Raw genomic sequence first — 12,843 nt, 5'->3', positions numbered from 1 at the left:
ATGTGAAATAAAGAAATAAAGAAAAACAAAAGCAAGAGCGCCTGAGCCTTCGTTAACTCAATCGTGCGGGGCCAGGTCGGGTTGGGTGAGGTGGCGCACCGCGTGGCATCTGCGCCTTTCCACGCGCCAGGGGCGCTGCCGACGCAGTCGAGGCGTGTGTATCCTTGATTCTCCGGGAGGGGGCGCCGGAGAGAGGAGGAAGGCTCCCCGCCACCACCCCGCAACTTCTCGGGGATTCCTCTCCACTCCAGCCAGCAAAAAAAGAGGCACCGCTTGGGTCCGATGACCGCTCGACCCTGTCGGTTCCCGGACCTCACCTCCGGGAGGGGAATGTGGGCAAGGCCACTTCCAGCGGGTGGTAGGTGATAAAAGGGTCTACAGGGTGAGGGGACGGGAAGGGGCGACAGTCGCCTTTCCAGACCTTTGGCCCTTTCCCCTGAAGGAGACGTCCTCACTGGTCCCTTTCCGAGAGACTTCGCTGCAGAGCAGGCCCAGTTCGTGGTCCGCCCATTCCTCGACGGCCCTGGGCTGAGTTCCCAGTGCCCCTCAGCTAGAGGCGACACCTCAGAGGTCACCGCACCTCCGGGCTCACAGCCGTCTGTTCCGTCTTGATGGGCCGGGCCGCCCCACTGGGGCTGCTGTCGGGGCCGGACGGGGACACAGGCTGTGGACGCGCCACCGCCTCCGCCCGGCGACAAGGCCCACGGCGGGCGCCACCATCTAGGCCTCGGTGCGCCGGCCGTTTGCGGGGCCCTGGCGGGGCGGGGCCTGCGGCCAGAGCGGCCGCTTGGTCTCGCAGCAGTCGCACCAGGAAGCCGATGTACTTCATGGCGAGGCGGAGCACCTCGTTCTTGCTCAGCTTCCGGTCGGGCGGGTGGGTCGGCAGCAGCTTCCTGAGCTCAGCGAAAGCGCCGTTCACGTTCTGCTGCCGCCAGCGCTCGCGGCTGTTGGTGAACACACGCCGGGCCACCTTTTGGGGCTGGTGCCCTGGGAATAGAAGGGATAGAGTTGGCGCCAAGAGGGCGCCCCCTCTTGCCCTCACTTCAGGCACCCAGCACCCTTCCGCCCAGGCAGTGAGCTAGAGCTTTCTCCACCCTAAGGGATCCACGTGTGGGATCCACGTGTGGCTCCCCTGCCTCTTAGCAACCCTGGACGCCCCCCACCCTCAGCCATCTAGACAAGGACAGCTGGGGCCTCTGTACCCTCTGTCTGTACCTTTATGTCACTGGCTGAGGTTCCTTAAGGAAATGTTTCTTTGTGGCTGCCAGTCTGGGAAACTTTCCCTGTAGTCCTCATTCTAATGGGCCCCTGTGTGTGGCCCGGGATGTTCGTGGGCCTGAGAGGTATTCTTTTTGTGATTGTGGTCCTGTCCGTGTCTCAGGTGGCTGTGTGACTCGTGGTCTGTCTAAATGGCTGTGGTGTGTGTGATCGTTGCCATGTGGCCGTGTCATACATGGCTGCGGTTGTGTGGCTGACTCTTGTGTGGCCATGGTCCTAAGTGGCTGTGGTTGTGTGACTGTCTTTTGTGCGGTTGTGGTCCCATGGAAGTCTCTTGCATGGTGGTTGTCCTGTGGCTGCTTCCTGGGTGGCTGTGCTTTTGAGTGGAGCTGTCATTGTGTGGCCCCTGTGGCATGCTCTTTGCAAGGACTCTTTGTGGCTTGTTGGATGGCTGTGATTGTATGAGACTGTGGTTCTGTGCCTGGGTGTAAGGTGAGTGCTGAGCCCATGTGGGCTGTTCTGTGTGTGTCTGTGTGCACCAGCAGCACCTCTCCCTGTGGAAAGGTGTGGGACAGACGTGGGCCCCTTGCAGACATAAACCCACACTCACCCTCAGCCAGCTCCAGCTCACAGTGGCTAGGTCTCCGCTTCAGTCGGCTGCTAGGGAAGATGCCAAAAGGTCCTGCCGGCCCAATGTAGAGGCTGTAAGGGTTCATGGGTCACTAATGCCTTGTGGGCAAGGACCCTGGCCCTGGATTGCCCCCAGGCCCCAGCCCCCCACTGACCTGTTGAGGAAGGGGTGAGGATGGTAATGCAGGGCCAGAGGGGTCGGGGCACTTCCCAAGGTGGAGAGTTGCAGCAGTGGGGGCCGCAGGGCACTCAGGTCCGTGGTGGTTATGGCTGTCCCTGGGGGCCTGGTGTGGCCCAGACTGATTACTGGGACCCCAGGGGGCAGCCTGGAGGAGGAGGCACCTCCATGGCCCAACTCCTCCGCCTTTGGGGGCCCAGGCGAGGCAGGCTTGGGGGGTGGGGCAGGCACTGGACTGGGGACACACACCATTTCAGCCTTCTCAGTCATGGTGGGGCCCACCTCTCCCTGGGCCTGGGGCGGGCACATGGACCCCGAGGGGGTGCTCACCTGTGGAAGGGAAGGAAGCCAGTGGGGAAGAGGATCAGATGCCACATACCCCCTTAGCCCAACGGAGCCCTCAAATGGAAAGGAAAGTGGTGGGGTGGCAAGATAGTGGTGGGGGCCAAGACTGGTGGAGGGGTGGGCACAGAAACTGCCAGAACATGGGAGGAGGATCTGATACAAGGGCAGGAGGTGCCCGCTGAGATGTTGTGCAGCAATGAGCCCAGCAGTGCCGTCTCTGAGTAGTATGTGACCCATGAGGGGCTCAGCTGCCCAGCCTCTGAGCAATTCCCTGCTTCCAGAATCCTCTCTTATCTATAGCCTGGAGTGGAGGGTAAGGCAGGGAACTTATGCCGGACCCTGAGACTCCCAGGATGACCTCTAACCTTCAAATCTGATCCCGACGCCCTTCATTGACACTGTGCGACCTTGGAATTCCTCCATGATTGACTCTGACCACTGACCGCCCCTCTCCTGCCTAGGTGGACCCTGTGGCCCTCAGCTAGGACCCTGAGGCTCTTCCCGTTGCTTCCCTGTCAGACTCTGAACGTTCTCCATCATCACTCCAGTGACCACCACCCCTAAGTAAAAATGTCCCTAACCCTGTGACCCCACTGCAGCACTTTTCTGTTTAAATGCGACCCCACACTGCCCAATACAAGTCATGCCTTTAATCCCCCCTTCTGGCCCTGGTGACCCCCCACACTCTCCCCACCCCCATCTCTGCACTCTGCTTAGATGTGTCTGTTCACTCTTGGCCTTATGGCTAGGAGTGTCCTGGCAGCCCTGAGGATATCTCGTCCCTCTGCCCCGTCTTCCCTGGCTGGGCCCTGGGGAAGCTAGCCTGGCCACTCTCATTTAGTGGGTTCCTGCAGATAAATGAATGAAGGCAGGAACAAATGAATGAATGTAGGTGGATTGGGGATCCCCCACCTTTAGGCCGCTCCCCTCTTACCCCGGCGCTGGTCCCACTGTCTGATGAGTGCCCTGGCTCTGTCAGGGCCAGGATGTGGTTCCGGCTTCAGGCCAGGCTCCGTGGCCCTGCTCCATCCAGCCTCTTCACTCTGTGCCCCTGCCCTGTCTGGGCTTCACCTCTTCTTGGGCTCCCGGGCGCCTTGGGGCCTCAACAGCGGTAGGTAGCAGAAGCAGCGTGAGTCCCTCGAGGGAAAGTGAGCGGCTCTGGGCCAGCCCACCTTCTCCCCGCCCCCTATGGCCTGGTTTCCTCCCTCTCACCCTGGGCTCAGTGGCTGGAGGATGCTGGGCCAGCACAGATAAGGGCCTGGCCGCCTGGCTGAGACTGATAAGGAGCCGGGCTGACCCCGGAGGAAACAGGCAGGCGGGGATCTCAGAGCGGCCTCAGGCCCTGCCCCCTGTGGTCAGGACTGGCTGTCACCCCTGAGGGCCTTACCTTCCTCCCCCACCTCCGTCACTGGAGGGACCCTGGCCCTCTGAGGACCTGGTCCCAGTGCACAGCTGGGAGTGAGGTGCCCAGATGCACACAGAGGGGAAACCGAGGCAGGAAAACAGTGGCCTCCTGTGTCGCTTGAATCTGGCCTGCAGCTTTGACCACCACCAGCCGTGTCTGCGCTGATGGGGTGGAGAGCCCTTTCCGGCCCTGCTGGGGCCTCGTGACCTGGGGCCCCCTCCTCCTCCTCCTCTCCTTCCCTTGCCTGGTTCCTCTTTTGACATGGCCCCTCCCGGCCTGTCTGCCACCCCCACCCGAGTGAGGCACCCTGAGGGCAGTTCTGATAATCTGATCTTCAGTGTCCAGTCTGGGCAGGTGTCCTGGGTCCCCACTGTGCTATCCATACTACCTTTCCAGGCCCAGGAGGGTGACAGGAAGGGCCACAGCGGGGGGAGACTTCCTAGGGTGCCAGAACCTTCCAACAGGCGCCCCTATAATCCTGGTCCTCTAAGTCACAGGACCACATAGCCCCACCTCGGTGGTCCCTGGCCCACAACTCCAAGCCAGGCCACTTCAGGGTGGATGACGATAAAGAGGTGTTAGGTAAATGTCCTAGATGGTGGTGAAACTCAAGACCCACATGGAGACTCGTAGGAGGGGCCCCGAGTACAGCTAGGTAACAGTGACAAGACTGTTCCAAATCCCCAGCACTCTCTCACCCGGGTTAGTCATACTGTGCCCTGTTTCTATCTGGGTGACTGGAGGAGCCCCCAGGCAGGCCCTCAGCAGCCACTCAGTGCCAACACTACCACCATCCTCCCAGGAACCAGGTGACACCAGTACTCCATCACCAACCATCCCACTGCCCCAGGGAATCAAAGGTCCAGTTCTAAACGCTGAACGAACTCTGATGTCCCTACAAGGCAGGTTCTTGGATCAGGTTCATTTTATTCTTGTGGATGGAATAAAGTAAAGGGTGCCTTTGGGGTCCCACAGCTACCACATGGCAGGGTGAGGACTCTGCCCCAGTCCTCTCCATTAATGCTGCTAAGGCCTGCCCTTGGGGGAAGGATGCAGCAGCCTGCTTGGTGCCTCCATGTGCACCCCACCCGAGGGGCCACAGGGCAGGAAGCACCTGGTCTGGAGCGGATGCACAAGGCGCCTGGTTCCGGTCTGACTTCCGCCACTGGCCCGGAGGGGAGCTGGGCCAGAGAAACCAGGCATCGAGGAGGGGGCGGCGTGAGGCCACGTAGGGGGCTTGCTGGCACTAGCCTGCTCGCGTGCCTGTGTCCGGGAGACCACCAACTGGGCCGGGGACTGGCAGGGGCTGGCGGGATGAGGGTAATGGGAGGAGAGAGGCCCCCGCGGGCACGAGCGCACGGCTGCCGCCCCGTGGCCACCTAGGGAACCACAGGCACCAGCAACAGGGTGTCCCAAAGTGCCTCTTGCTTCAGAGGGACAGACCACCCCCTCATACAGACACAATGCCCAAGACAGAAACTCAGTCAGGCAGAAATAAACCAACCCCTAGATGCACAGAGCTTCCCCAGGGAGTTAAAACAGACAAATGAACAGAAAGACCACAGGCAGCCTCTGCATTCCGGCAAAAGATAGTCAGGATAATGTGATGTCTCTTTATTAGTTCAGTCGACACCTGGACCAGTGGTGGCCCCAGGCCCAGGTGGGTTCTGGTTGAGGGTCTCTAGACAGTTAGTGGGGGTGGCTTCAGCAGTGGCCTCGGGTGTTGGGGGTCTGTGGGAGTAGCAGCATTGGTTCCCCCGCTGACAGGTGCCCTGGTGGGAGGATAGTGGGTGTGAACCCCGGCCTGGAGCTTGGTAGCCTCCATGGGGTTCCTTTCCTGGATGGAGAACTCACTCCCAGACCCTTGCCCATCTCCAGTTCTCCCAGCCCTGCCTGCCCCTTAGCCCTGCCCTGTTGCTTGGAGGGGAACCCATGTGTGCTACAGTATGTGTGGGGGCCTCACCTCCTTGAACCTCTTGCAAGGAAATGTCTTAAGCCGGGCAGCCCGCTGAACCAGGTCCTCAGCTGGTTCCTTTCGCTTATTCTGGAGCAGCCTGCGCCTGTCCCCCATAGCTTCACCCCCTGCCTTGCCCCTGTACGGGAAGATAAGCAGCTGGGACCCCATCTGAACCCTGCACCCCCAGCCAGCCAAGCCCTACTGCCACCCCTCTCACTCACCCTGGCCGGGCACGGGGCCGGGGGCCCCAGTTGGCCTCAGGGTTGGCCTGGAAGCGCTTGAGTCCTCGCTGGCGAGAGCTGGGGTTGGCATCATCCCGGATGGTGAAGTTGGCCTGCAGCCTGGGGAAGGCAGGTGGGGCTGAGGGGCAGCCACCACGGGGATATGCACAACCAACTGCCCACGAGACCTGCCCACCTCAGTGCAGCTCGATGTGACCTGGGACAACTGTGTCTGCCAGTTTCAGGATTCTCTCATTCATTTAATAAACATTTATCGAGTGCCTACTGTGTGCCTGAAGTCTGCCACTGGTAAAGCTGACATTCTGGTGCATGAGACAGACAAACAGTGGGATAAATCAGAAATCAGCAAATCTTATCGTGTTAGAGCATGAGATAAGAGTTTTGAGAAGAGAGAAAGGTAGAGGGACTGGAGAGACGGGGGAAGGGGTGCAATGCAAGACAGGGCAGGCAGGGATACCTGAAGGAGGTGAGGGAAGAGTCATAGGGGGCAGGGAACCTGGGGACAGGCACTCCAGGTAGAGAACAGCCCATGCAAAGGCCCTTTGGTGGGGCTGTGCCTGGTAAGTTTGAGTAAGGAGGGGAGGGAAGAGAGTAGGGATAAATGAGGGAAAGCTGACAGGGAGAAGGGGCAGGGCTGGCAGGTGGAACTTTGTTTCTACTGAGTGAGGAGGGAGCCCCAGAGAATTCTGAGCAGAAAGTGGGTGCATGATCTGACTCACATGCTCATAGGCGCCTCTGGGTGCTGTGGGGAGAACAGACTGGGGGTGGGGGAGCTGGGAGACCAGGGCGGAGGTGACTGCACTGGTCCAGGTGAGCAGTGATAGGGCCAGACCAAGGTGGGAGCAGAGGAGGCAGGGGAGAAGTGATGGGCGAAGGTGGATTCTGGATCTTACTTGAAGAATGTGCATCGTCTATGTAAGGAGCATCTATGTCATCTGCACATATGTGAGTGGCCAGCTTGTGGTCGCTGTGTCTGCATCCCTACCTGGGCTCCACACTGAGAATGCGGAAGGCGGGGCTGGTCTCCGACAGCCGCTCCCGTTTCACCGGACACCCCTTCTCCTGGGAGACAAAGGTCAGAGGACAGGGGATGCTGAGCCCACCCATTCCCTTCCCTCCCACCCCCATCTGGTCCGACCAGCCCTCACCCAGCAGCGCATGATGTCCCAGAGGGCTGAGGCAGGGGCATCTGTCTTCACAGCGTTCTTACAGGCATGGGAGAGCGAGACCCGGAAGCCAGCGTGGAGGAGGGCTGACCTAGGGACCAAGAGAGGCTGTGATGGGGAGGCTGGACCCCAAAGCCAGTGCTCACATGTATGGGTGTGAGTCGCACTGTGTGGACTGGTGAGGCAGGCTACACATCTCATGGTGATTACAAGGGTGGTGAAATGCCAGCGATCGTAATACTGAGACTGTCCCACTAGCCAGGGTTCCTGGCCTCCAAGCTCTGCTCTAAGCACTGTACGCAAGAAACGCTGGATGTAAGTGATGTCTGATCTCCATTTTATGGGGGAGTCTGGCCCAAAAGAGGCCTGACTTGCCCAGGGCACCAAGCACTCAGGCTCCGCTCCTCCCCGGCCCAGCTCTCACCGCAGCTGCAGGAGGCTGGGTGTGCTACAGTGGATGGTGCTGCTCAGCTGGTCCAGCGTGTAGTACAGAGGCACGTCTGGCAGCTCCTGCCAGGGGGGACAATGGGGTGGTTGTGGGGCAGAGGAAGCTGGGCACAGGCGAGCCCCCTTCCTGTCACTGCTGGGCCCCCACCTCGGTGACAACACTCAGGACTCCTCGAATCCGCTCCGAAGTGTGAAAGCGGCCGGGGTTGGCACTCACAGCCTCTAGGACACGGCCCACGAAATCCAGGTCATGGATAGGCTCTGCCCACAAGGGGCCACCGAGCTGCAGACACATGGGTCAGATGGGCAGGGAGCAAGACCATCAGAACACTTGTGACCCCTCGCCAACCCTGACCTGGCCCTACTTGGTGTCGCTGGCCACAGTGCTCACACTCGGGGGCCACAGGGGGACCGCAGGCTGCAGAGAACTTGACCCTGCACAGAGAGAGGTAGTCAGGTGACAATCCTGAGATGCTCCCTTCACCTCCCTCCTGGCTCACCCTTGCTCACCGGCCACCAGAGGGCCCTGATGCTTTGCCAAGGTGCTGAAGGTGGAAAGCCCCGCAGCCCACACATTGGAACACCAGCGCCTGCTTGCTGTGGAGGGACAGGGGTGATCATCATACCCCAACTCCTCCCTCGGGCTGCCTCCGCCCTCATTTCCCCAGGGAAGGACCATGCCCCCCACCTCAAAGAAAGGCACTGTTGCCTCTCTCAACCCATCACCAGTCCCTGACTTGCTAACCTGGCTGAGGCCTTGACCTTGGCCTGGCCGGTGAAGACACGAACAAAAACCCGCACATAGAAGTCAGCACTGATGCTGAGCAGTGGCACCACGAAGCGCTGGTAGCAATTGGCACGGAGGTCCAGGCTGTGCAGGACAATCCTCAGGGCCTGGGGGTGGGGTATGTGGTGAGTGGCAACCATCAGCCCAGCCTGCACACAAGGTGCTCACAGCACAAGATCAGGGCTGGCTCCCTGGGTTCTAAGCTCACCCCTGAGTGTCCTGGCTGTGTGACCCTTGGCAAGTGAGTGTTTACTTCCCTCATCTGTGAAATCGCAACAGTCTCTATCTCTGTGGCCCTGCTGGGAGCACTAAGTGATTAAGAAACACACAAGTCCAGTAAATGGAACCTATTCCGCTTAGCATCGCCAGTGTGCCCTGTGCTGTGCCAAAGGCCCCGTGGTCCCGCTCCCACGAGGTTTGTCGACAGGAAGTGAGGACAAAAAACTGGGTGCTGCAGAACTGCTGGGGCCTTCTCCATGCCAGGGGGCTGCTGTGACAATGTAACACAGAAAAGACAGCGTTTCCCAGTCTGAGGACAGAGGAACAAGAACAGAGCCCTTCCTTTCTCGGCCTGTTGCTGTAGCCAGTCCCTGCCTTCTTGAATCCTCACAGCAGCCAATGTTGCCATTGTCATCATGCCCATTTCACGAATGCCAGAACTGAGCCCTGGAACGGAGACTTCACTGGCCCAAAGCCACCAGCAAAGCTAGCACTTGAACCCAGACCTAGAAAAACCACCTTAAAAAAGACAACTCAGGAAAGTTGTTGAAACAGAGGCTACTAGAAAGAACGGTATAACCAGAACTCATACCTTGGGCAATGCCACTGCCCCCCAAATGATCGCGACTGACAGCCCATGCTCTCAGGGACTTTGCTGGTTAAAGACATGCCTGTCATTAACATGCTGGGATGGATCTGGCCCTGGCTGCCTGGAGGAAGCTGAGCAGGTTTGGGGGGTGGAAAGGGGTGCTGGGGGGCCCCTCACCATCTCGTGGCATGCCCGGCTCTTGAGGGCCATGGCCCCGTACTTGCTGTAGCATGTCTCCCCGCTGTTTCCCGCCAGCACTGCCATGTCCGTGCAGGTCACGCAGAGCAGCCCTGCAGCGGGGGACTGGACAGTGAGAACCCTTCAAACACCCCAGCCCTGCTCTGTACCCTTGCATTAGCCCAGCCTCACCTCCTTCACTCACAGCCTGCACAGCTGCATCCAAGAAGGGGGCAGGGCTGCCATAGGGGTCCAGGTCGATGACTTCAAACCGCTCCGACACCCGCTGGTGCTGGTACATCAGCATTCTAGGGGTAAGAGGGCCAGGTCTTCAGCCCCCTGTATTAGGGCCCTGCTCTGTCCGCTACACACGTTCACTCATGCAGCTTGACAGTTTGGGCCTAAACTTGGGGGCCAGCTGCCAAGGCTCAGATCCTGACTTTGCCATTACTAACATCGTGACTTTTCCTCCTCAGGCCTCAGTTTACCCATCTCTAACGATGGGAACAACAACAGCAGATACAGTAAGTACACAGTTAATGTCATCGTAGGTTCTCGAAAACTGCGACTTTAGGTGAAACGACACATAACGAAACCAATTTTACCATAGGCTAAGCAAGATCTAAACAAGAGTTAAGTTTTTTCAGCATATTTCTGGTCACAAAAACATCACCCAATGTCTAAATAAAAGACCCAAAACACTTTCAATATTAAACGCTGAAATAAATGTGAGCACTACAAACATTTAAGAAAGATTAATAAAAACAAGTCAGATCATTATTTTCCATCCCACTTATTCCAGTTTAGAGGCGGCTGGAGCCTATCTAGGCAGCTCAGGGCCCCAGGCAGGACCCGCCCTGGACAGGACGCCCTTCCATTTCAGGGCCACTCATACCTACCCACACTCACTCAGACTGGGACAATGTAGACCCGCCTCACATGCACATCTTTGGGATGTGGTAGAAAACCAGAGTCCCCAAAGAAAACTCACGACAAGGGAGAATGTGCCAGCTTCACATAGATTGTAGCCCCAGCTGGGAAGCGCTTATTTTTCTCATCAGCATTATAAAAAGATTATTCCAGGACCTGCTGTACTAATGTAGCACATTTATGCCTGACATTGTTTCAAGCAATTTAGATACATTAACTAGATCACATAATCTTCCAGAATGACTCCGTGGATTTGCAACAATATTGTTCCCTTTGCAGGTGAGGGGAAGCAAATGGTACCTTTCAACTAGCCTACCCTGACCACATTGTTTAAAATTGCGACCCACTCCCACCACCTTCTTCTATCCCCTGTACTCTCTGTATCTTTTTCAGAGCAGTTCTCACCTCCGGTTAACTATGTAATTTACTTATTTGTCATGATTATTTGTTATCCTTTGTGTTTCATATTAGATTTTAATGAGGTCAGGAAAGCCAATATTTTTTACTTATTTTCTGTAAAGGGTCAGATAGTAAATATTTTAGGCTTTGTAGGCTACATATGATCTTTATTGCATATTCCTTTTTTTTTAAACCTTTAAAAATATAAAAAAACACCCTCAGATGGCAAGCCATAGAAAAACAAGCTGCAGGCTTGCAGGCTGTAGTTTGCTGACCCCTGCATTTGAACATGAACTCCACGAGGTCAGGGATTTTTGTCTGTTTTGTTTACTGATGCATTCCCCGCACTGAGAATGGTGTTTGGCACATAGTAGGCAGTGGATGTCCATTTGAATGAATAAAAGTACAAAAAATCGAACATGGAAAACATAATGGTACTCATTTCTGGCACTGAGCATGGGTTCCACAGTATGACCCCTCACTTAATCTGTACAGCAACCTCTGTAAAACTGCCGTCATTTTATAGCAAAGGAAACTGGGGCTCAGAGAGGCTAAGGCACTCTCCCAAGGTCACAGAGTGAGAGTATGACATAGCCGGGATTTGACCCCCGGCAGCCTTCCTCCAGAATGCACTTTCCAGCCGCAAGGCTCTACTGCTCCAAACCTACCGGGCATCTGCCTGGCTGGGCTGTACCAGGTGGGCCACTTTGTTGAGCTGGACATTATGGCGTATGAGATCCACAGCTCGGGAAGAGGCATCGTTGGCAATCACGGATCGGAGCCCAGGCACTTCTCGGGCAAAGCGAATGGAACGGAGGCCTGAGGCGGCCAGGCCCTCCAACACTCGCAGGCCTTCCTGTTGGAATAAGCAGGGAGCCCCAGTCACATCAATACTTCCATCCTCTACTGGGCCCCAAAGAGTCCTCCCTGACCCTCCCCTATAACTCTCCCCCTCCAAGAGCCTTCTTTCCTCCACTACCCACTGTATTCTGGGGCTGTCACCTCCTATGCCCAGCCCCACCTCGCAGATCTCCCCCACGGCAGCTGTTCGAGGCTGATCTCCAGGGGCCACGTTTGCACCCTCTTTAAGTTCTGCCTTGTCCTCCTCTTGCTCCGACAAGTCCACGACCACCTTTTGCACGTCCTTCTCGCCTGGCACCTTGACTGCAGCCACCCAGAAGCACAAGTCAGAGACTACCAAAGCTCTGAGAAACCTCCTCCTACCTTTCAGAGTACATAAAATTCATTGAAGAAAGTCTTCCCCAAAGTCCCTGGGCTGAAGGAACCCACGGCCTGCTGTGTGGCTTGGAGCCTTTTCGGACTTTAAGGGAGAGAGGGCCCGGCAGGGAGAGAGCCCTGAGTGACCCCCGCCCACCAGGCGATTGAACCTCCACTCACTCTGGATTCCTTTGGCCTCGAGCTGAATGCGAGCAAATTCAGTGATCACAGCACATCTGTGGAAGACGAAGACTCAGCGCACAATCCCTCATTTCACAGACTCACCGCTCTCTGCCAAGCGGACCCCGGATCCCCCTGCTCACGTCAGGTCCCGGTTGAACTCCTGCACTGGGTTGTAGAAGACTTCGTTGGCGCTGGGAAAGACGATCTTGGCGGCCCCCTCTGTGACCGTCGTCTCCTGGGCCTCAAGTGGGCGCTTTTCTCCGCAGGGCATCGTGCCATTCTCCATAGCGGCTGGATTCGCCGGTGTCTGGAGCTGCCCCTTTATAAACTGAGCTCTACAGAGACTGCAGGAGGGGCGGAGAGTCAGGTTTAGCCAAAGAACTATCCTTGCACTGGACATCCGCGGGAGCTTCCGCCCGCCAAGCCTGGAATAGGAAGGCACAGAAAGGATCAGAGAGGTGCGTATCCGGGCTGGGTGGCCTGTACGTCTGTAAAATAGAGGCTAAGGAGACCCTGCGGCCTCGGTAAGCTGACACTATCTCCTGTCTTCGAAAGACCGGCCCCTGCGAAACCGGAAGCCTCAAGTGGACCCGCCCCTGGTCCAGATGCCTACCCGCGCCGCCTAGCCCCTCCTCACCTTCTCTCGCGGCTCCGAGAACCGAATAAGTCTCGGTGCACATTTCCCGGATTAGGATCTGGGCGCCGCCATGTTGGCACGGTGGGAGGGCGGATCACGTGGCGGAATTTAGCCAA

General features: G+C 57.4%; 2 protein-coding genes across 6 annotated transcripts; both read right to left on the bottom strand.

Moving 5' to 3' along the window:
- Positions 1–32: 32 nt before the first annotated feature.
- LYL1 (LYL1 basic helix-loop-helix family member) lies at positions 33–3,947 on the bottom strand. Of its 2 annotated transcripts, XM_039882778.1 has the most exons (5): positions 3,759–3,947; positions 3,306–3,472; positions 2,004–2,356; positions 1,829–1,920; positions 33–987 (listed from the first exon to the last, which is right to left on the bottom strand). In XM_039882778.1, the coding sequence occupies exons 3-5, from the start codon at positions 2,333–2,335 to the stop codon at positions 572–574; spliced, it is 840 nt and encodes a 279-aa protein (XP_039738712.1). In that variant the 5' UTR covers positions 2,336–2,356; positions 3,306–3,472; positions 3,759–3,947; the 3' UTR covers positions 33–571. The 2 variants fall into 2 exon arrangements, with proteins under 2 accessions (XP_039738712.1, XP_039738711.1); XM_039882777.1 differs by having other exon boundaries at positions 3,306–3,947.
- A 1,402-nt stretch (positions 3,948–5,349) lies between these two features.
- TRMT1 (tRNA methyltransferase 1) lies at positions 5,350–12,843 on the bottom strand. 4 transcript variants are annotated; one of them, XM_039882764.1, is made up of 17 exons: positions 12,728–12,843; positions 12,231–12,515; positions 12,088–12,143; positions 11,711–11,853; positions 11,358–11,545; positions 9,553–9,668; positions 9,361–9,473; positions 8,334–8,482; positions 8,099–8,185; positions 7,954–8,023; positions 7,737–7,871; positions 7,566–7,651; positions 7,124–7,232; positions 6,961–7,037; positions 5,955–6,074; positions 5,740–5,869; positions 5,350–5,548 (listed from the first exon to the last, which is right to left on the bottom strand). In XM_039882764.1, the coding sequence occupies exons 2-17, from the start codon at positions 12,488–12,490 to the stop codon at positions 5,399–5,401; spliced, it is 1,989 nt and encodes a 662-aa protein (XP_039738698.1). In that variant the 5' UTR covers positions 12,491–12,515; positions 12,728–12,843; the 3' UTR covers positions 5,350–5,398. The 4 variants fall into 4 exon arrangements, with proteins under 4 accessions (XP_039738698.1, XP_039738696.1, XP_039738697.1 ...); XM_039882762.1 differs by having other exon boundaries at positions 9,361–9,486; positions 9,566–9,668; positions 12,728–12,831; XM_039882763.1 differs by having other exon boundaries at positions 12,231–12,434; positions 12,728–12,820.

This window comes from Pteropus medius, unplaced genomic scaffold (genome assembly GCF_902729225.1).
Source record: "Pteropus medius unplaced genomic scaffold, Ma_sr-lr_union100, whole genome shotgun sequence".
Lineage (NCBI taxonomy): Eukaryota > Metazoa > Chordata > Mammalia > Chiroptera > Pteropodidae > Pteropus > Pteropus medius.
This window is presented reverse-complemented; position numbering and strand designations above follow the sequence as displayed.